Raw genomic sequence first — 22925 nt, forward strand, 5'->3', positions numbered from 1 at the left:
TTCAGCACGTGGTGGTTTTGAAGATCTTTCACTCACCTTATGTAGTAATTGTTTTTCTCTTTGAGTTTTTTTTTATATATATTAATTAATAAAAAATACGTTGTATAACACATGAGCCCATACTTCTAAATAGAAAAACTTAACTATAAAAGTCATACAAAGTGATGTCAACTGGGATTAGAATCGCATAATGTGTATTGGGGTCCAACAACACCAAAATGATGAAAAGATTTTTATAAAATTGTAAGATTATCGGGGGGATCAATAACACTATAGAGGTTAGTATTCTAATGCTTAAATCAGTATGTGTTTATTGAGAGAATAAAAGGGAAACTTGAATCAAAAAATGATTGAATATAATATTAAAGTGACGAAAATTGTGTGGAGTGCAAAAAGTATGCTGAAAATAGATTAGTAACAGATAGAGAATGAGAGTTGGAGTGTGATAGAATGTGTTACTAAAGTAACTGCAACATGTCTCATTTTTATAAACGTTGGCATAGGAAGATCCAGAAAGTGGTTAAGGTGAATCATGCACTATTGGATAGTTGCACATGTTAGCTAAACAAGAGAAAAAAGAGTTTAGAATTTAAACTTGTCTAGACAAAGATATGACCTTTTCATTAAAGCTTGCCCATCCTATGCAAGATTTTAGGAACCTATTACTTGTTGATATAATAATTAAATTCCAGTCGGATTGCTTGGAGTTGGTTGGAAATCTCTTTGTATGGCGTGTCCTAAGCTGTCAACTACTTGTGTAACATGTCGTCCCTACTATATGTTGACTTGACTTGCTGGATTGAGCTCATTTCTTGGACCTATCAAGTTAATAATAAAGATAATACAAGTTCATGGGCCAACGAGATTTGACCTGTTGGGCTGCCCGGTGGGCCGACTTCTTTATCTTTAGGTTTGAGAAAAAAAAATATTGGAGGTGGCATAATTACTTTTTTTTTTTGGTTTTAAAAAAAAAAAATTGGGGGGGGGGAAAATTCCCCCCCCCCCCCCCCCACTCTGGGAGTGCAAGACTCGGTTTCAAACTGTTGAAGTATGTACAAATAATCCTGTAAAATAAAAGATTTTTTTTGTCCATGCTCATTCAGCTGGAAAAACTTTACTAGGCTCCTAGGGCATGCACCTTGTTGTGTTGACAAGAAAGAGTCCTTATTTAGCACGAGATCATCCACCTAGAATTCTCTCCTTCTTACCTTTCTATTTTAGGGGTTCACCACCTTCTGTTTGTACCTTTTCATGCGGTTCAAGGATCTTCTCAAACTTCATCTATTATATTTAAGTTAGCAAGTAGCAAGATATTGTTACATTCTTGTTCATTGTGCTGGACTTTTAAGGTTTTCAGATCTGCTTTAGCAGGGATAACGGATCATACATCATTTCTCGTGTGATTGACCTAGGGGTGGTCCTGACCATAATGTGTTGGGCAGGGCGTCAATATATTGCCCACCTGTCTGCTCGAACTTGGTTGATGCCTTGTACAAATATTCTATTTGTGACCTCCACTTGCCCGTTAGCTTGGGATAGAGTCCCCAAGGTAAATCGTTGCTAAATGTCAGATCAATCAGCACACCAATCCCAAATTAATATGAGAGAAAAGAATATTCAAATATGAGGATAGATTCGTCACATGAACAATTTATTTGCTATGAAAATACTTTCCTCACATGTAAAATTAAGTTTCGTCACATTATCCTAATTTTAGCCTAATGCGACCGCTTTTCTGTGCCGAGCTTGTGACAAGATTTTTTTTCGTATGAATTTAATGTGATGAAATGATGCCTTTTGTGAGAAAATATTACCTCATAAAAATAAACATTTTTTGTAGTGCTATAAATTTTTTATTATAAATTTGTGTTTGATCCAACTTACTATTTATTTATTTCACAAAAATAACTGTAAATATAAGTAATTATTCAAAAGGTATCTTAATTTTATAAAAGAATAAAAATAAAATAGGATCCAATTGCTCCTGCACCGGGCATCAACCGTCTAGTCGATAGGTCGGACTTGAGTTTAAAAAATAAATCAAATTAAGATTTTATTTAAAGGTTTAGGCAAACCATGATCATGAATTGATCCTTGATCTACTCCAGTTCTATTACAACTCAACCCACTGTGCACCTTAAATTGCTCGTATTTTTTGAACCTTTATCTTGTTATTGACTTACTACCATTGGCCACTTCGGAGAAACATCTTGATCACTATCTCTTTACAATAATCAATTTTTTGACTTAATACAAGTCACTGAATTGAGGTTGTTTGTACACCTCTCTCTTAAAATTTGGAGGTTTGGCATCGACTTCCCTTGGGTTGATTTTTTTTTTGTAAGGGCATACCCTCTATTTTTTCCAAATACTCTTCAAAGACAAAATTACCTCTCACTACATTTTTGAAAATTCTTAACAATTTAATTGAAGCCCTCCTTAACTACGAAATAATATTGACTATTCTTTTATTTATGGTGAGGACAAAGATTAAGGTTCGTTTTATAAACAATTAGCACATAATTTTGAAAAGAATAAGTGATGAATATCTCCAAGTGCATACATAATTATGATAAATAAATATTATATATATATATATGAGACTAAAGACAAACGATGAACATGTAAAGTATACGACCAGAATAAAGTTTAAAATCACAACTAGCTCACATAAAAAAAAAAAAAAAGAAAAAAAAACTCTAATAGAAAGGTTATTGGCATGCACATTATGGTAATTAGAAAATGATGCAATTGAACTGCCAGGGAGCATGGAAAATCTAAAAATCCAATGCATACGAGGACACAAGAACAGAGCCAAAGAAATCAACAAGGCTCACATTCGACAATCAGATGAAATTATCTTCATTGATTTTCTGTAAAACAAAGATCTGTAAGATTTTTATTGATAAAAGATATTCTGGACTGATCTGAGTTATATCATTTTGTACCGATTCCACCTTTTCTCATTCTCTAAACAGCTAGAACAAGCAACAGAACAGCATCTTTTGCAAAGCATGTTGGCAACAGCTTCATCCGCGCAAAATACCCTTTTGAAAATGGAAAATGAGGCAAACCTTTAAAAAGATGAGTGATCATCGGATGCTTAAGCGTCATTTTTCAAGAAAGCAATCTGAATGCCATAGTTCTTGTCATGCAGTTAGTGAACTTGATCCTGTGACTTGCTTCTTGGCTTGTAACCTTTCCATGAACTTTGGATTAGCTTTAAGCCTCTCTTTGACCGCTGCAGTTCGAGCATCCTCCACCAGTTGCCTAGCTTTTCCAGCCTCCTCGATTATAGAAAATAGAGTTCTGAGGCAATCCTTTCTATTCTCTTCCCGATGTTCAAACCTGTGTAGAAAATGTAAGGAGATAAATGCCATATACAGGAAGCCTATGAAACACTCATGCAGACTGGAATCACAGCCAAAGTTCATAATAAAAGTGCTGTTTTGAACATGAGTAGAAAATGTAAGGGAGATTACATGCGATATACAGGAAGCCTATGAAACACTCGTCCAGACAGGAATCACAGCCAAAGTTCATAATAAAGTGCAGTTTTCATTTACCGGAACATGTCTGCTTCAGATTTATTCCCAACGACAATTTAATCAATCAAGAATTAAATATGATTCACGTAAAGTGAAGAGAAATGTCTGCAGTAATAAGATTTCAGATACTACTACATTCCATATAAATGTATAAATGAACAAGCATTACTGCAGATACTAACTGTACAGCAAACCACCTCGAAATGGTCATACCTTTCACTGGTTATGGTAAGTTCATCTTTCCCAGGATTGTATCGCTTTCCAACCAATTCTCTCAGTCGCAAAAATTGATGCTTGGAAAGTCCAAGCTCTTTAACTGTAACAGACAACTTGACTTTTCTATTTTTCGGATGCCATGCATCACCACCAGGAGCAAAGACCACTCTTGTTTGCCACCTAAGTATTGGCCCCTCACCTGGTGGGTCATCCAGGTCCTTATTGTTATCAGGCACAACATCCTTGTCAAACTGGGAAGCCTCTGCCTCTGCCTCCATTAACTTAGCACATTCCAAGACCATCTGGTCTTCAAACTCCTTGAACAATGCATAACCTTCTTCAACCTCAAGCTCACCTTTTTCAACCCTATCACCTATCTCATCAAACTTCTTTGCGACCTTCCTCTTGATCTCATCTGAAAAGTCCATTCCAAAATCAGAATCATAATTAGAACACATCAAAATTTCAAAATGGATAAAATAAAATTAGATAAACGAATAACCAGTGTTTGATGACTGAAAAAGCAATTGTGCACATGGTTCCCATAAAGTCATTAACCACAATGACAACCTTGATAGACAATTTGAAGACTCAAATCACAAATCGAAGTCCATTTTGATAAACCGTACAAACTAAATGGCATATGCTAAGCGCAAGTCTGGAGATTCACAAGAAAGTTCAGAAACAAAAAGGATTCAGGAATAAAATCTGGATCCATCCACTGGAGTTTTTTGGCATCACATAAATGCTAGCAAATTAAAACTGTCCCATAAGCTAGAACATTCAACAAAAACTTATAAATATTTTATTGTAACTGAAATATATCTGAAAAGCAGTTCTTTCCATGTCATTCTTATTATATCTTAGAGAGGAAAAAATGAGAACACGATATTAAAATTTGATTCTTTCATATATTCCTCTCCTCGTGGATTAATCTTTTTCTAACAATCTGTTAAGCATTTATGGTCACCAACTGTTAAATAGTAGTAGGATTCAGATGCTCTTGCATTACTCTCTGAAGGGACAAAAGTATATGTACATATTCATTAGCATTAGAAAGCCTAAAAGTTCCCTACCAATAAAAATCCCTGTATGTACTATATTTTCACTAATTTTCATGAAGTTGTCTGCATCCTTATCACAAGGATCATACTCCATGTACCCATATCCTTGCATCTGTACACATTATTTAATTTCTTACAACGTGCAGTCTTCTGGGTAAAGAAAATTTGAAGATGATTCTAGCAGTTGATTCTGAGAGCTGCATGGAATATGGAGGTCCGCCACATCCTTTGAAAGGGGATATTAGAACTACAAGTCAGAAAGTAATTAAGCAATAACAAAGTCTATCAAACATGTTTTGAATCCAAAAAAGTGGCTCAGCAAGGACAAATATGGACCATCACAAGGTGGACAAAATTCAATTCCCCTGAAATAGCTCGATCTTACTAGGTAACATACCAAGTAAAAGACAATCTTGAAGAGCAAAAGACAAAAAATTAGCATCTACTTATCTAAGCTAAGGCGCCAGAAAAAGCGGAAATTTATACAGTCATACCTGGTAGAAGCTTATCCCAGTTAAGCATGTCCTCTAGTATTGCCTCACACTCCCTTGTATCATTAAGATAACCATGCTCAGTAGCTTCTTTTATCATGTCATCCCATTTCCTGTCATCCATGTTAACATATGGATCATTGGATGTCATTTTCTTCACTACAATTTCCCTAGCGTTGTACAAATCATCAATTTCTTCATCAGTTTCACAAGCTTCCTCGAAATCTGATTCAAAATCTTCGTCTTTTACATTATCCAATGGCTGCATTTGTAGCTCATCTATTACTTCATCATCAGTGTCCTCATGCTTCCCTGAAAGCCTCCTCTTCAGAATAGACTCAAGGATTGATGGGAGCGCCTCTTCATTGAAGTTATTGAAATAGTCCTCCATCTGAAGTTTTAATTCTGCAAACAAGTCATATAGTTAATGAAGCTGCATACAATTAGCACATGGAATCCACCTTCATCTGATAATAATATCTGTGCTACAATGAAGATGAGTTAAGAAACACATAGCATATATGGACCTTGATTCAAACTATTAGACCAAACTTACGTGTTATCACATTTTCCTGTTGCGGTCCTATCTGGAAAAATAAGGCAAAGCATCAACGATACGATCACAATCGATCACAACCGTTGGATCAAGGGCTCGATTACTAATTCAGACGACGGCGTTTTGTGTAAATTTGGGACACTCCGATTGAAGAGAGACGACTCTATTTCACTAGACGAACCCAATGCATCCAACGGTCCAGATACATGTGATCTAACAGCTACAATTTACAGGAGTTGAAAATCTGCACAGTGCTCACTTCCATGGCCGCATGCTCCCAGTTGCATGCATTTTATTCCATTCCATTTTCTGTTATCTTTTACTCTTTCTGTTGATATTGGACTCCTTGTAGTTCGATCTATTGTCTCTTTCTGTGGTCAGTAGCTCTATAAATGTAATTAGTGAGAATAATTCTTCAGGTAATGCATTTGGTTGATCTTCTATCTTTATCTACCTCTTTTATCTTCTTCTCAACTGAATCTTTCTCTCTAGCTTAGGACATTAGTGACCTACAACTCATTCGTTGTGGGCAGACTGCAGTGGCCTATAACCAAGGACATCAAAGGAATGAGGAGTTTTTTGGGACTAACTGGCTACTACAGAATGTTCATCAAGAACTATGGACTCCTCAGCAGACCCCTCTAACTTACGCAAGAAAGTTAAGTTTATTTGGAGCACTGCAGCCACTACTGCTTTTGAAACTCTTAAATCTGTCATGTCTTCCGCACCCGTGTTGACCTTGCATGACTTTTCCAAAACCTTTCATACTGAAAACTGATGCAAATGATAATGGGATTGGAGCAATAAATATGCAGGAGACGAGACCTATTGCCTATCTCAGCAAGGCCCTCAGTCTCAAAAACCAAGGCCTTTCTGTTTCTGTTTATGAGAAGGAATTTTTCGCTATTCTTATGGCTGTATCTAAGTGGAAACATTACTTGGTGGGTTACATTTCAGCACATGAACAGATCAAAAAAGTCTGAAGCATCGTTGATACTCTTCTGCAACAGAAATGGATAAACAATCTGCTAGGACTGCACTATGAGGTCCAGTACAAAAGAGGGAGTGAGAATAACACTGTGGATGCCTTGTCTAGGAGGGACCATGAGGAGTGCACAACCATTACTGTAGTTATCCCCTACTGGATCACTGAAGTTCAGAGGAGTTCTGAACAACTGCAACCTATCATCCAAGCAAAAGCCATCCAGCCAGATGCTCACCCTGATTACACCTTGCAGGCTGGGGTTTTGAAGAAGGATAAGAAGATTTATATCTGCTCTCAGACTGACTTGAGACAGAAGATTGTACAAGTGTTACATGATTCTTCATAGGGGGACATTCGGGCATCAATGGTACTTAAAAACAGGTAAGAAGCATGTTCTATTGGCCTAAACTAAAAATTGATGTGTTGGAATAGGTTCGGTCTAATCAAAGGTCTAAAGGAGAACATGTCCGCTATCTTAGTCTGCTGCAACCACAGGAACCTGTAGGTTCGTGATCAAGCCTGGCATGTAAAACAATGGACTTCATAGAGGGGTTACCAAAATCTGAGGTTAATGAATCCATCTTAGTTGTGATTGATCAATTCACTAAATGTGGCAACTTTATTGCCTTATATCATCCTTTCTTAGCTAAGACTGTTGCTAAGGTTTTTATTGACCATATCTACAAATTGCATGGCCTTCCTGTGAACATTTTTATGCACAAAGACAAATTATTCACAAGCCATTTCTGGCAAGAACTTTTCAAAGGATCGGGAACCAATCTTAGCCTGTCAACAGCCTACCATCCCTAGTCTAATGGGCAAATGGAGCGAGTGATACAATGTCCAGAAAACCACTTGCTATGTATGTGTCACCTTCCGCCCAAGCAGTGGTCCACATGGTTATCTTTGGCGGAGCACTGGTACAGCACAAATTTTCACAACGGTCTTAAGTACACTCCCTTCCAGGCTCTATATGGTTATTCTCCAGCCCCCTTATCCATTGACCCTTTCCCAAAACCAAAGTGAATTCGTTGATTTCTTGGCTGAGCGGGGGGAAATGATGGAGGTCTTCAAGTCCAATTTGCAGGAGGCTCAAAATAGAATGAAATAGGATTGAACGGGTTCTTCAAGTTGGTGACTACAATCTTACAGACAGGGTTCCATGCAAGTGAGAAAGAATTTGAAGTTGGCTCCCAAATATATTTTGGACCCTTCTTAATTGATGCCAAGACAGGGGCGGTGGCATATAGATTGAAGTTACCTCCCAGTTCACTTCTCCAAAACAAGATTGGTCACTGGCACACACGCTCACCTACTCTTTCTGTTTACAATGACTATGGCCTTAGCAAGTTTTATCAGCTGCCATCTTGGCCACAAGCTTCATCCCCACCACGGAGAAGCTATTCCTCAACTCCTCATCCAGTGGGAAGGTTTTTCACCTACAGAGGCAACCTCAGAAGACAACTACAGTATCGCAGCTCAGTTCCTGATTTTCACCCTAACCCTCGAGACAAGAGTCTCAAACCCAAGGGTCAGTGTTGTGATCTTAGCTGGAAAAGAAGGCAAAGCATCACCTGTACGATCACGATCAATCACAACAGTCGGATCAAGGGCTTGATTACTAATTCAGATGGCGGCATTTTGCGTAAATTGGACACTCCGATTTAAGAGAGACAACGTCGTTTCACTAGACGGACCCACTGCATCTAATGGTCCAAATACACATGATCTAACGGCTACGACTTAAAGGAGTTGAGGGCGTGCATAATGCTCACTTCCATGGCAGCATGCTCCCAGTTGCATGATCCCATTCCGTTTTCTGTTATCTTTTATTGTTTCTGTTGCTGTTAAATTCCTTGTTAGTTAGATCTATTTTCTCTTTCTGTTATCAGCAGCTCTAGAAATGTAATCCGTGATAATAATTCTTCAAGTAATGCATTTACTTGATCTTCTTTCTTTAGCTACCTCTTCTATCCTTTTCTCAACTCATTCTCTCTCTAGCTTAGGACATTACATTTTCATGAACAAATATTACACCAAAAACGTCAAGCAAGTAATGGTGTATAGACTTAAAGATCTTTATAGACAAAACAAAACAAAACAAGAGAGCAGCAGAATCGAATTTCTCTATGTAATCTACTACACGCATTGCATTCTATAGAAACTCATAAGAGACAGCTTATTGACAAAGATTCTTTTTACCCTTGATTAAACTGAGCTTCAAAAGTCAAAAAATCCATTATCTTTCATCACTTTGCACAAATAAAAGAAAAGAGATAACATCTACCAGAAACCCAAAAATTATAATCCTTCTTCTCCCCCAGCCCAACAAGAAATAGAAGAAAACACCTGAAACTTTTATCCAAAAATTTAACCTCATTCAAATATTATAAGTACTACCTTTGTTGTTCACATCTCCAACATCAGCCGCCACCTCCTTCTTCTCTTCAGGTTGAGTCACGACAGCTTGATTTTCAGAGTTCGAGTCCGGTTCCGGGCTTCCATTTTCGGACGAGAAAAATCGCATTCCCGGAGGAAACAATTTGACTGAAGCTGGTGCATTTCCTGCGATGTAATTTCTACAGCAATAGTTGGGATAGGCATTAGAAATGACAGAATAGGGTTGTGAGTTGCGAGACAAATGGAGACGGCGAATGTACAGAGGAAAACTTCTAAGCAAAGCTCCTCTCATGGCGATGGATCAATTCTGTCTAGGGTTTTGGGGTTTTCTACTCAACTTCACCTTTTTCACGATACTATTTTCAGTGTGTAGTGCAGAAATCGACATTTGATGGTCATTAATTAAAATTCTAGTTTAACTTAAATTCACTTTCTATTCTTAAGATATGGAAAAAATGCAAACAATCTACAAATGAGCAAATTATCCTCTTATAAAAAAATAAATAATAATTTACTCTCTGTAAATTTTTAAATACAACATTTTACCTTATTATACTTTTTAAAATGAAACAATTTACCTCCTCTTCATTTTAAAAAGTATAGAGGATAAATTACTATACTTTTTTAATCGGAGGGTAATATACTCATATTCAATACCACGGGGGTAAATTGCTATTCACCCCTTAAAATATGCATACAGTCGCATTTACCTCCTATATTAAACTATTCTTATAATACGGATTAATTTTTTATAATAAAAATACCTTTATTATTTACATCTTTAAAATACGTGTATCACAATCATTTTTCTAAAATATAATTTTAAATTTTTATTTAAAATAAATATTATCCAAAATTTATGATGTTGCATTAGTATACAAATCTGTATAAATTTATAATTCTTATAATTCTTATAAAAAAAATTCCCATTTTTATATATATTACATAAACGCCCTTTATAATCTCAATATTGTATTTTGCAACTCGGGATTATCATATTACCTTTTGTATGTAAACATGAAATTTGATAATTTAACGTTTTTGTTCTTGCAAACTTTAATAATGTGAAGATTAAGAGACAAAAGTCATTGTTCGTTATCAAATCATATCTCTTTTATATGTACTTTTACATATATATGTGTGTGTATATGTATATATATATTTACGCCAAATGAGATAAAAACACTAAGATATGGTATTTTTGCATGAGGTCTAATATTGAGCATACTTCGGCCTATTCTGAAAATGGGTCAAAAATAAAACCAAACAAAACGTAACTTGAAAATATCTGACATCGATTATTATAATAAGCCCCTTAAATAATAAAACAAACAATCATTTTATCCTCAGAAAAATAATTAATACCTATTGAGCCCTGGCCACATCCCTTTCTAAGACGAAGTGTTGTGCGTACTAGGCTCTTATTGTACGCTAGAACAACATTTTTACCATCACCTTAGTCTAAGTTTGTCTCAAATTGGCATAAATGTGCCTAGCACTTTTTCTGTTGGTTGCATGACGTAAGTAGGCCTATGAATGGGCGGGTATCATCCTACTCGGACCAGAACAAATACCCATGGTAATTTTTGATATCCTATAAAATACCCATAGGGTCTTACCCAAATTATACCTAAAAGAATTGGTAGAGTTTGGGTCTTACCCATTTGAGACCCATTTATATTTTTCTTTTACAATATGTTTTAAAAAATAATAGTTATGAAATTTTAAATTTACATTCAAGTCAACTTATTAGTGGATTTTCATAACCTATCGATTGATAAAATAAAATTAATTACTTAAAAATTTCAATAAGTGTAAATTGATCATCATCCAAATTTAAATAATAAACTTGATTTTGTCCAAATGACCGATCGATATTAATAAAATTTTAAATAAGAATAATAAACTTATTTACATAATGGACTGATAATATTAATTGATTATAATAGAGACAAATTTAAAATAAGAATGAAGATGTAAGAATTGGTAAAAGTAAATGAAATTAAGAATAATATATCTAACTTTCATTTTAATCTCTTAAGTATCATTTGAATTTGCATTTGCATTCAACTTTAATTTGATGAATTTTTAAATAATTTGAGTTTAAATAAATTTTATTTATTTCATATATTACTCAAATTTATCTAAATTATTTTTCATCCATATTGTTTTATTTTCTCTAAACTATCAAGTTAAATTTTACTTAATTTGATCATCAAATTAATTTTAAATAATTACGGAATCAATATAAAAAAGTCTAACATATTTGATCAAAATTTCAATATCTATCCAATATAAAACAAAATATGTAATTAAATGATTATATATATACTATTTAATTTTTTAATAAATAAATTTAGTTGATTAATTAGTAAAAGTTTAATATTCAATAATTTTAACAATAATGTGTTGCAAGTAGTCCCGCCGGATGGTTTGCGGCCTATCGAAAGAGGTGTTCATTGAAGTATTGGTTCGGATAGGAGTTGTGAAGCTATCTTTGGCGTCCCAATTTGAGGTGGGGGCACGAGTGTTAATAGGTAGGGTAAAATCCTACTTAGATCAATAATATAATTTAGAGATTTAGGTCCAAACTTATCGAATATTTTTACATTTAAATCCAGACCCATACCCAAATTCATAAAAAAAATATAGATTGTGTTTAGATAGCATCTCTACCCATCAATACCCATGGATCTATGTACCCAATTTAGACCCAAAAAATATTTATTTTTTTCTCAATTCAATTGATTATTATTTATCAATTGATCTACTAGGGGTGTACATGCAATTTTCGATTAACCGAACGAAAATCGACTAAATAAAAAATTATTCAATTTTGGTTATTTTTTTTTAAATTTTGATTATTCAATTTGGTTTTATTTTTTATGCAGATTAATCCAACCTAACCGAATAATGAATTTAATATATATATATAAATATAATTCAAATGTAATAAAAATATATAAATATTAAATATCTTAATATAAATACTGAATAAAAAATAATAATTTTAAAGTTAATGCATACTTAATTATTAATAATTTATAACAAATAAATTAACATTATATATTTTTATTATTTTTGGTTATTTCGGTACAAACATCAAATTGAACCAAAATAAGTTCGATTTTTATAGAACCAAACCAAACATTTCTGTTCGGTATTTAATAAGCCTTTTTAGCATACCGAAATTTTTGTTAACCAAACTTGCAATTCGTTCGATTAACCGAGTTGAATACCCCTACATGGAACGCCATAAAAAGAAGGTAGCATTTTCTTGTCACGATGTAATTCCTCAATTATGATTGATCTGCACATTCAAGTGAAAAGATCTAAAAAATTTAAGACACTATAACATTATTTAATTCTTTAACCAAGTATATTTTTTAAATAATAAATAATTAAATTATGAAAAAGAATAAAATAAAAAGAAAAAATTTAAATTAATTAGTATGATTTACAGAAAAAATAAGTTTGAAAAAAAAAAGGATTTGGGTCTGACCCTACCCGAAACTAGGTTTTGATTGGGTCTAGAGACCCATGGGTCTTGAGTTGGATTTAATGTAATGGTAGGGTTTGGGTATAGAATAATTATTTTAGTTTTCTTTGGGTCCGACCATAAGTAGGATCTTATCCTACCCATTGACAGGCCTAGATGAGGGTGAAATAGGAGTCTCATCCATAGCTAGGACAACCCTTTCAATTCTAGTTTGTTGAGCAACCTCAGCACGTTGCTCAAATACATAATTCCTAGCATCCATATTCCTCACTTCCTAGTTAATATTATTCCCATAAATGACGCCAATGAATGAGAATAAAAAGGCTCGAATTCAATGGTTTGTGTGTGATTCTCTAGAATTTTGCAAGCTTCAAATGAATGAAACATATAACTCAAATGTTACCACTGCAATACACAAGTTACTAATGGATTAAGAGTGCAAAATAATAAATTGAGGAACAAAAATAGAAAAAACTTATAACCAAAGTAAGTAATGTGTAAGTAAAAAGTTACCAAAAATCGTGTTTGAGCTTGATATTAATATGCAACTAGAAGATAAGAAGTGATAAGATCGACTCCGTACTTTTTGGAATTCTATAGGGATAGATCCACCCAACTCTGGGGAGGATCTCCGATTTTTCAAGAGGGTGGTTAGTTACCAGCTAGAGAAACTCCCTATCTTTGCTCCCTGGCTGACATGTATCATAACCGATCCAAAGGTTCTGCTTATTCATTTCCTTCTTTCTGGGTGAGTTGGCAGTGCCTTTTCAATACATGTAGCCTCCTGGGACGTGGACAAGTGCCTTTATCCACGCCCGAGCTCCAATTGATTGTGGCGTTCCTATTGGGCTTTTCACAATGAGTTTAGGCTAAGGGTCTTTTAGCCGCTCCGTCTGAACCATTTTAGTCTATCTCTTAACTGATAGATTTAAAGACATCAATATAAAAAATGATAGAAAATTATAACTCAATATCAATTTCTTCATATCATTGTTATCCAGTATCAATATAATTAATAGGCCTCATCATATTTAACTCAATTTTACTAAAAAGTATGCAACTTTAATTGTAATTACATGTATATACTGGTTGATATGACGTAATTGACTCAAATAAAGCAACAAACAATGAGGACCCTATAATTGACTCAATCAAGATCATATTGTATAGGCTCCTTTTGATACTTTTTCCACATGGTTTAATTGCTCCTTAAACGCGTGAGGTTTTTGTATCTCTTCGGGTATGCTCGGAGTACACTGTAAATATTATTGGATGAATGAAAACTTACATTTCACCAAAAAAAAAAAAAAAAAAAAAAAGAAAGAGACAATTCAAAGCAAGGATATAAGTGTGACTTGAATAATTTGAGCACAAAATAATTGACTGGTAATTTGAGCACAATTCTAATATTTGACATCTCTAGTACAAACTAATGGTATTAGTAATAAAATTGTACATCACCCTAAATGTGATTGTGGTTTAAATTTAAAACACGATTACGTATAATTACACAAATTCTCGTATCATTGAAAAAATACAAGTAGACATTTTGATATTATGAATATAATCGTAATTTATAATGACACCTTCTTAAAGGTAAAAGCTTACACAAACAACCCTGAAATAAATTTTGAAAACAATTATTTGGGGGTGTATTTGTAATTATAATTAATTTCAAAAGATATAAATGTAGGGAGTGTTTGCAAGCACTTAAAAAAAAAAAAAACACCTTTCAACTTTTGGTTCTAAAAATATAATTTGAAGTGTTTGAAATACCAATTTCTGCTTTTGAAACAATTAAGATTAAAAGCGGCTTTAAGCCAAAAGCTAGAAGGACCTTGATTTTTTTGTAAATGAATTCAACTTTATTTTTGAATAGTTTACCTTTATTATGATAATCTTGATTCAATTTTATTATTTTTAATTTATTTTTAGAATTATATACTTATGGAGTTTTTAAATAATTTGAATAATTTAACAATAATCAAATTATAATCTTATATATTTTATATTTTTATATTTTATTTGCTATATCATCTAAATATATTATTTCGTTTCACATATTATTATTTGATTAATTAATAAAATATGTTTTTGACAATCATGCAAGAATAGTAATTGTGTATGAATCAACAATTATATTACTTAGTGGGAGTATTATAAACTTAAATATTTTTTTGTAATATTTTTTTTAAAAATAATATGAAATATACTAATCAATTTTATTATTTTTTATGAAAAATAATTATTATTGACAAATAATAAGTGAAATAACAACAAAAAAAGTATCTTTTGAACATATAGAAACAAAACGGTCGATTCAATCCAAATCGCGATGGATTCCTGAATGGGTCTCTTTCATCTTTTTAGGTTTATGCTCTACTCCGGGTAACGATCCGCCCGATTTGGATTTGCACATATAGGACAAATCTTCCCACCACCATTTCTTTTTGTTATGACTTTACAAATAACAAACAGGAATCGTTTATGATTCACGTAGTAATCATAGATATATTACCAATTGGGTTTTTTCTAAACGGAGCCTGGATACTTCATTTTTTCAGTCCAACCAAAGCCAACCATAAATTATTCTAATTGATAATAGTACTACGAATTCCCCCAAACAATGCATCTAATTGCACTTCATGCTCCAATTTTTTGATGATTCAACTTCTCTTTCTTGGGTGAAACAGAGGATATCTCACTCGGGGGAGAGAACGGGGAAATCCCATATGATCCAATATATCTGACAAGTCGCACTATACGTCAACTCGAGATGCATCTTCCTCTCCAGGAATTCGGAAAGGTACTTTTGGAACACCAATAGGCATGAATTGAAAGAAAAAAGAAGTAAATACTATATTTCACTTTGATGTGGAAACATAACAATAGGATTTTATTGTCTTTATAATATTGGCAGGTTGACGCCACAAATTACATCCCCAAAAACCATATTTTGACTGCGCTTCAAGTATATCAATTGTACTTGAACTGCCAGATAATCATAGTCGATGATAACATCACTGTTCCCGTCACTATTACAGAACCGTACATGAGATTTTCACCTCATACAGCTCCTCACAGGTCACAAATAATCTAAGGACCTTTCGGCATTATTTATTTTGATGTGTTTGTAGGATCGATAGAGAGTCAAACTCTTATCCTAAGGCCTAGAATTAGACCAATGGAATTCTGTCTGCTAGATTTATAATAAAAAAGTGCTTCTGAATTGATCTCATCTTTTAAGTATTTCCATTTTATTTAGAGAAATACAATTCTTGTTCTGTGTGATATTCCTATAAAAAAAGTCTTTTTTTTTATTCAAGGATCTTAATCAATTAAGTTTGTTTTAGAAGTGAGTTTTCTCCAAACCCTATCAATTTTTGCTTTTATCTATTTTATACTTTTTTTTATAAACTATCCACTTTTGATTATATCCCAACTTCTAACTTTTTTTCAAAAATCAATTTTCTAAAAATAATTTTTTTTGCAAACACTTCGATAATTTATTCTGAAAAAACAAAAGCATTGAACTACAAAATAAAAGTTTAAATGCATCTGGCCCACATGAAAATAAAAATAAGTAATAAAAAATAAACAAAACAAAATTAAAGTGCGACAATTCGTACTTAGGTGAAAGCATTTATTTTACTTTTTTTAGTTTTGGTTCATAAAATTTGTAGTTATTAATATTTTTACGTAAGAGAAAAATCAATCAATACGAAAATAAAATAAGTTGTAATAATGGAGTCGTACATTTATTATTATTATTGAAAATACTTAAACAAACCACTTAGTCTGAATTACTTTCCGGTTCCGGCACAGCGTTGAGATCCAGTCCACCATTCTCCGCCCTGTTAGAACGCCGTCGATATCCGGCAGCCGATGGCAGCTCATCACCGATAGAAACTCCCTTCTGAAAGTACTTGACGGCGACGTGCATCCTTCTCAGAATGGCGAAGAACTCCTCCACCTCCTCCTCCGTCGGCGCCACCACCGGTGTTTGTGCTTTGCTGCTCATCTGGCCACCGCCAATCGCAGCCTCTCCCTTCTCCACCCTTTTCCTCTTCCTGTCCTTCTCCATCTCCATTTCCTCTCTCTCTCTCTCTCTCATAATTATTATATGAAGATGCATAGGAATAAAGGCAAACTTGACTTTTGGAACATGCCCGTCAATCATTAATACTTATAATAAGACTTTGATTTGATCCAACTTCTTTAGGAAATTAGCACAAGAAAAAATGTTTACATACAACTTTTGATTGTAGGTCAAGAATAATTATATATAGAAATGGTTAACTTTTATTACATAAATAATGGTTTAATTATATTCCAACCTTGTAAAAATACTAATAGGCACAAAAATTGCAATATCATTTAAATAAGGATAGTTACTATATATATTTATATCTATACTGTTTATATATGTTTTAGAATGAATATATACACATACATTTTAGGTTATTTTAGAAATATATTTTAAATTAATATATATATTTATATCTATACTGTTTATATATAGTTATATATTTATATATAGAGTTTAAAGCAATTTTGGTCCTGTATTTTTAGGGTTCTTTCGATTTGATCCTCTAACTTTCTGGCGTGCCAATTTGGTCTTTTATCTCTTAAATGTGTGTTGTTTTGGTACTTTGGCCTAGTTAGACCAAATTAATGCTCATTTTGCCCTTCTATTGGAAAAAGCCTTTTTAGTTATACACATAATTTTAGTTTGCCCCAACATGCTTCTAAAATAAAATTAAGCTTCCAAAAATTCATACCTTATTTTGACCACCTTGTTTTTAGGTATTCAAAGTTCTCAATTACGAACTTCCTCCAATCACATAATCGCAACTGATGGTTCGCAGGCAATTGGCTCATTCAGCAACAAAACAGTACAACCCTATTTTGTTTTCTACCTTAGGACGTACAAGATACTCCAAAACAGAGACTTAATAAATTTTTGGGTGAATTAGTTAAACAGAAGCCTTTCTTTATTAAAGAAAATTTAAAATATTACATAGATATTTTTTCCTTTATAGGAGGAGACAACTGTTTAGCCTCTCATATATAGGACTATTCTTGTTGGGGAAAACCACCATAAAACTAAAACTTTAAAACTGCAAAGATATGAAAACTTAAAATCTTATGCTTTGAAGAGTTGAAGAAAATTTTCGATGATCCTCATCTGCTTCATTGCCCCTTTATTTATAGTCGTCTACAGACTTCAAATTTATTTATTGATGACGTCATTGTATTCGACACCTTCTTGCCTTCTTTGGATGACATCACTAGGTTCGTCATCTCTGCATCATTTCCAGTTATTGGCCATAAGGGTTTGTTGGTTATGTGATTGCTAGTTGGCTTTTTGACTATTGGCCTTTGTCATCTTCTGTCGACAGTCTCACTTTTGAATTTTTACATTCTGCGGATTTTACTTCGCCTTTTAAAAATCCTTTCTTTTACCCTTATATCATTTCAGTTTAGGTTTTTGGGTAACCCGAATTTCAGTCTCGAACAAAGATTTTTCTTATAAAAAATAATTCTTCAAAAATAATTCTATTATGTCTTATATATCACCTATTGATATAATTACTCCATCTGGAGCATCTACTTCTCAAATTAGAGAAAATTGTAGCCAAGAAGATTCAAAATTGAAGGAGAAGGATATTTTGGATAATTGCACTGCCAAAAAAGCTGAAATAGGATGAAAAGAAAGCCCTACTCTCATTTCCACTATGTGTACAGCACATTCCGTCAATTTTGGACGAAGAGGGTCTTTTTTGCAAAATTTCAAAATTCACAAAATCTTTTATAATTATTTATTTAACACAGGTAAATTTTGTACAATTTTAGCATAACACACGGGTTATTAGGCAATTTTCCAATAAAGAAAAGACGAATATTATGTAAATGGTCCAAATGGTACTGCTGCTACTAGGGTAGCTTAGAACGCATCACCACAGCCGCACGTGCATGCCCCCCGTCTGGCCCCTCGTTCCTATGAATAGTCCTCCAACCCCGTTTGCTCATTCTCTCTCTCTCTCTCTCTCAGCCTCTCCTGCTGTTCCATCCTAGCCTGGAAGAGAAGACCCATCAACCCCATAACAATCCAGGTACTCCCACTTATCCTCTCTGTCTCTATCTCTTTCTATATATATATATATGTATAGGTATATGTGAAACATTTCCCATTGATGTGGAGATCTGATGGGGGATTTTTCTCTTCTTGTTTGTGGTAGGCTTTGGATCTGTATAGAGCTGTATTAATCAATAAAGAGAGGCGAAAAATGAACAGGTGGCCATATCAACAGCAGGCCTTGGTGGGGGGCTGTGTTGCGGACGGAGTCGTTTGCCCCAAGCCTCGTAAGATTGGCATTGCCCTTCACTTTCACGAACCCATGAGACCCCCCTCGCGCTTTCTTCACATCAAGTATGAAATCTCTCTTGTATATATATGTGTGTATATATATATATATATATATATATATAAGAGTATTCAACCTTTTGTCTTTGTTTTTGTTAATCGTATCAGTCTATTTCGATTTGCTGAATTCCTTGTGCTCTGTTTTTTTTTTTTGGTTAGTAATCAACAATCAGAGGCGTGTGAAGCGAAAGCTGGAATGGAACTTCTGGAGATTATCCGAGTGAAGGTATCTTTTTTGCCGCTGTTGCTTTGGTTTTTGTATTATTCCTCTGCCTGGGCTGTTCAGAATCAAATTATCAGTAGTTATATAAATTCTTTAGTACTGGAAGAATATTTTAGAGGATTAGTATTTTCTTGGTCGTTTCTCAGTTTATTGGAATTTTTGACAATTGAAGAGTTGGTCTTAATTAGTCCTGCTTTGCGGGTAATTCTACATGCCATTGGTGGAAGAAATTTGGTGTTTAGTAGCTGTTGTATGATCGTCGAGGGACTCGGTTAGGATTCTAGAGCTGAAGGCTATTACTTTCTGACTGAATTAACATTTTAATGGAATTTTTATTTGCAACCTGTAGAATCAATTTCAGAAAGCTACTGTAAAACACTGCACCGCAGTGTAGATATGGTTCTTTTGGTAGGTCCCGATGCTGCATATTAAAGGAGCCATGATGTAATTTTACGGTTGTTTTTGTGGTTGAATAGATCTTAGAAGTTAATTGACAAGCCTTGCTTTTTCTACTCTTAAACGGACTGGCTGATTCTAAGTGGGCAAAAGCAGTAGCTCACCCTTTGGTCCACAGCCATCCGTTGTTCCATTCAGTCACTGCCAGGGATTTGGCTTTCAAGAACTTAGAGGAATGGGCAGTTGGTCTGTTTTACGTCTGTTATAAAGTTAGATAACTGCATGCCTGTGCTAATGATATAAGATGGCTGTTTTATGTTTCTTGGACATATTTTACTAGATGACGTTTAATTCAAGTTGTATAGATCATTTCATTTGAGTTAATCAAGTAATACTTTCCATATGGTCAGGAGAATTGTGGTTTTGAGAGGTCCAATTTTCAGGTGGCCTCATCTCCACCCTTTTTCACTGGATCACCACCAAGCAGGGCCTCTAACCCCATCGTCCAAGATGCACAGTTTCACAGCAACAATGGCTACCCTTTTTCTCCGTTGTTTGAAGCACCATCATCCACTCGTAAAGGTGGAGGTTGTGTCCGGATGAACTTTGGGCCCAAGCCCGCACCGGTGAGGATAGAAGGGTTCAACTGTCGTGGGAATTGTAGTATTTCTGCAGTAGCGTAGACACACTTCAAATTCAAGAAACGTCAGAACTCAGAGAGGTACGAGTACCACCAATAATAAAACCAACAGGAGATCTTTGGGAGAGGAACAATTTGTTTAGTAGTGTATATATCAAGATCTAAGCAAAGAGTGAGGTCAAAAATGATCTGTGTATATGGTGGTGAGGTGATGAGAGGAGTGTAGTCTGTCTTGAAATAAGAAAACCCAGAGAGAAGGGACAATAACCCGCCTTTGGGTTGTGTAGTTTTTCAGTTTCTGTGACATTTGATGTAGAGAGGAGAAGAAGGCTTTTGTAACTCTAGTTTGTCACCCTGAACCTTCATTGTAGGATTAATCCGAAGGTGGAAAGGGTAAATGAAATGTTGTTTTCAAATCTTTGTTGCCTTAACTGTGGTGTCTTGGGTGCCATATTATGTATAAAGTTGTTTGATAACAGCCCGGATTGGCATATTTCTCATTAACAATCTTAGTGATTCTTTTATTGCATTTAGGGGTATTTGCAATATCTTCTCCACCATACGATGTAAAGAAAGTTATTATTTGAATATACTGAAATCGTGAGTGTTTGAAATACAAATAAAATGTGAAAAAAACAGTTGAAGTTAGTGTGTTTTGGGAAAAGGTTTAGGCAAAATTTGGTTTTAAATCCTTGTAAGCATAGGTGTGTTGTTCTTTTATGCCTTCTATCTCTTGGACAGAAAAATCTTTAATTCTGTAAATTTTATAATTTTGACACATTTATCATGTAATTACTTGTGATCAAATTAAGTCCTGCATTTATTTGTATAAATATATTTGGTTCTTTAATTTATTAAATTTGATATTTTTAGTGCTGAACTTGTTGATACGACCAAATTTTGACATTAATGAAAAATTCAAGTACTAATATAAATTTTAATCATAAAAGAGAGACAGAGAAATAAGGCAACATGACCGCGTAAGTTAAAAAAAAAACAAAAGATGATGCAGACTCTGACGTGGGAGATAGTGAGCTTTTTTTCTTCTAAAAGTTTAGGGTATGCATTATTATTTTTTTTTTGCAACAATATATGTATGACTAAGTATGAAACATAATTACTTCAAATAATATAATTATATTATATATATCTATTTATTTATATTAATAGACGGATAGAAGTGTGACATTTTAACGTGTATAATTTATTGTACAATTTAATGCAAGCCTCAAGAAAAACAAACATTTGAACGTAACTACTAGCCTAAATTAAATGCTTTATTTTTTCAAATCTATATTAATAGACGGATAGAAGTGTGACATTTTAACGTGTATAATTTATTGTACAATTTAATGCAAGCCTCAAGAAAAACAAACATTTGAACGTAACTACTAGCCTAAATTAAATGCTTTATTTAATCAAATCAAGAAAAGTAAACAAGCCATAAGAGAATTATCACACTTTAAATTGAATTTTTAGTTTCAAAATCATTGTATCTCATATTTTATTTAATATATACACATCATCTATATAGAAAAAAATTGTATCGACTAAATCATGTCGACACCCTCTCAAGTTACTCTCATCATAAATACCCTATGTAATTTGAAAATTAACAAAATACCACCCTTGAGTTGTCTTATTACCCTTTATTTTATCGAAAGGAAATTTTGCCGATGTAGTATGTATATATTAAATAAAATAAGAAAATATAATAAGGTTATGATCTATGTAAAAGTCATTCAGATGTCCCCTACAAATATTTCTATGCCCAAAATGCGATGGTTTTGGTGTGATTGACAAATGTGTAGAATTACGTATGTAGGTGAACGCGCTTGTTTGAAATGCTTATTTTAATAGCTGAAGATGGGATTGTTGATAGGGATGGAAATATGATCAGAACCCACGAAGACTCGCCCAGGGACGAGTTTGGGTTTGAAAAATGGGATCCAGGGCAATTTTCAGGTCCCATCCGCTATATATATATTTTTTAATTTCATAGATTAATACATAATGTTTTTTAAAATTTAACATAATTATAAATATTTTTTTATTAAAAAAATTATAAATCCTTTTATGAGTTTCACGTTCGTTTAAAACTGAGTCCCATTTCGTTCGTCTACATCAATTTTATTGGAGAAATTATAAACATTTTTACGGATCAATATTCCCTATGAAATATTAATATTATCCATGCACCTCCTAAATATTTACATTTGCTTAAATATATTTTTTATTTTTTAAAAAATTCAGCAAAAATAAAGTAATAATATTCGTTCCATTAGGAACTACATACTCATCTTTTTATTTGAGAAAGAAAATTTATAATTTTTTAAATAATAAAAAAATATTTATAATAATTATGTAGATCAAAAGTGAGGTAGGTGTAATTTATTTTTAAAAATATAAATATTGCTGACGATTTTGTCGGATGGTTAGGGCTGTGCATGGGCACCATAAGATATAATAAAGGAGAGCGG

The 22925-nt window shown here is 33.5% G+C and overlaps 3 protein-coding genes across 4 annotated transcripts; 1 reads left to right on the forward strand and 2 right to left on the reverse strand.

Annotated features, from left to right (window-relative positions):
• On the reverse strand, positions 2727 to 9662 carry LOC105176017. The gene is made up of 4 exons (XM_011098687.2): positions 9261 to 9662; positions 5323 to 5724; positions 3762 to 4179; positions 2727 to 3348 (listed from the first exon to the last, which is right to left on the reverse strand). The coding sequence occupies exons 1-4, from the start codon at positions 9550 to 9552 to the stop codon at positions 3150 to 3152; spliced, it is 1311 nt and encodes a 436-aa protein (XP_011096989.1). The 5' UTR covers positions 9553 to 9662; the 3' UTR covers positions 2727 to 3149.
• LOC105176018 (protein NIM1-INTERACTING 2) lies at positions 16469 to 16919 on the reverse strand. The gene has a single exon (XM_011098688.2). The coding sequence runs from the start codon at positions 16892 to 16894 to the stop codon at positions 16553 to 16555; it is 342 nt and encodes a 113-aa protein (XP_011096990.2). The 5' UTR covers positions 16895 to 16919; the 3' UTR covers positions 16469 to 16552.
• On the forward strand, positions 19015 to 20949 carry LOC105176019. Of its 2 annotated transcripts, none has more exons than XM_011098689.2 (3): positions 19015 to 19192; positions 19346 to 19412; positions 20216 to 20949. In XM_011098689.2, exons 1-3 carry the CDS (start codon positions 19050 to 19052, stop codon positions 20486 to 20488), a joined length of 483 nt encoding a protein of 160 aa, XP_011096991.1. In that variant the 5' UTR covers positions 19015 to 19049; the 3' UTR covers positions 20489 to 20949. The 2 variants fall into 2 exon arrangements, with proteins under 2 accessions (XP_011096991.1, XP_020554369.1); XM_020698710.1 differs by having other exon boundaries at positions 20249 to 20949.

Source organism: Sesamum indicum, linkage group LG13, assembly GCF_000512975.1.
Source record: "Sesamum indicum cultivar Zhongzhi No. 13 linkage group LG13, S_indicum_v1.0, whole genome shotgun sequence".
In the NCBI taxonomy this organism is placed as follows: domain Eukaryota; kingdom Viridiplantae; phylum Streptophyta; class Magnoliopsida; order Lamiales; family Pedaliaceae; genus Sesamum; species Sesamum indicum.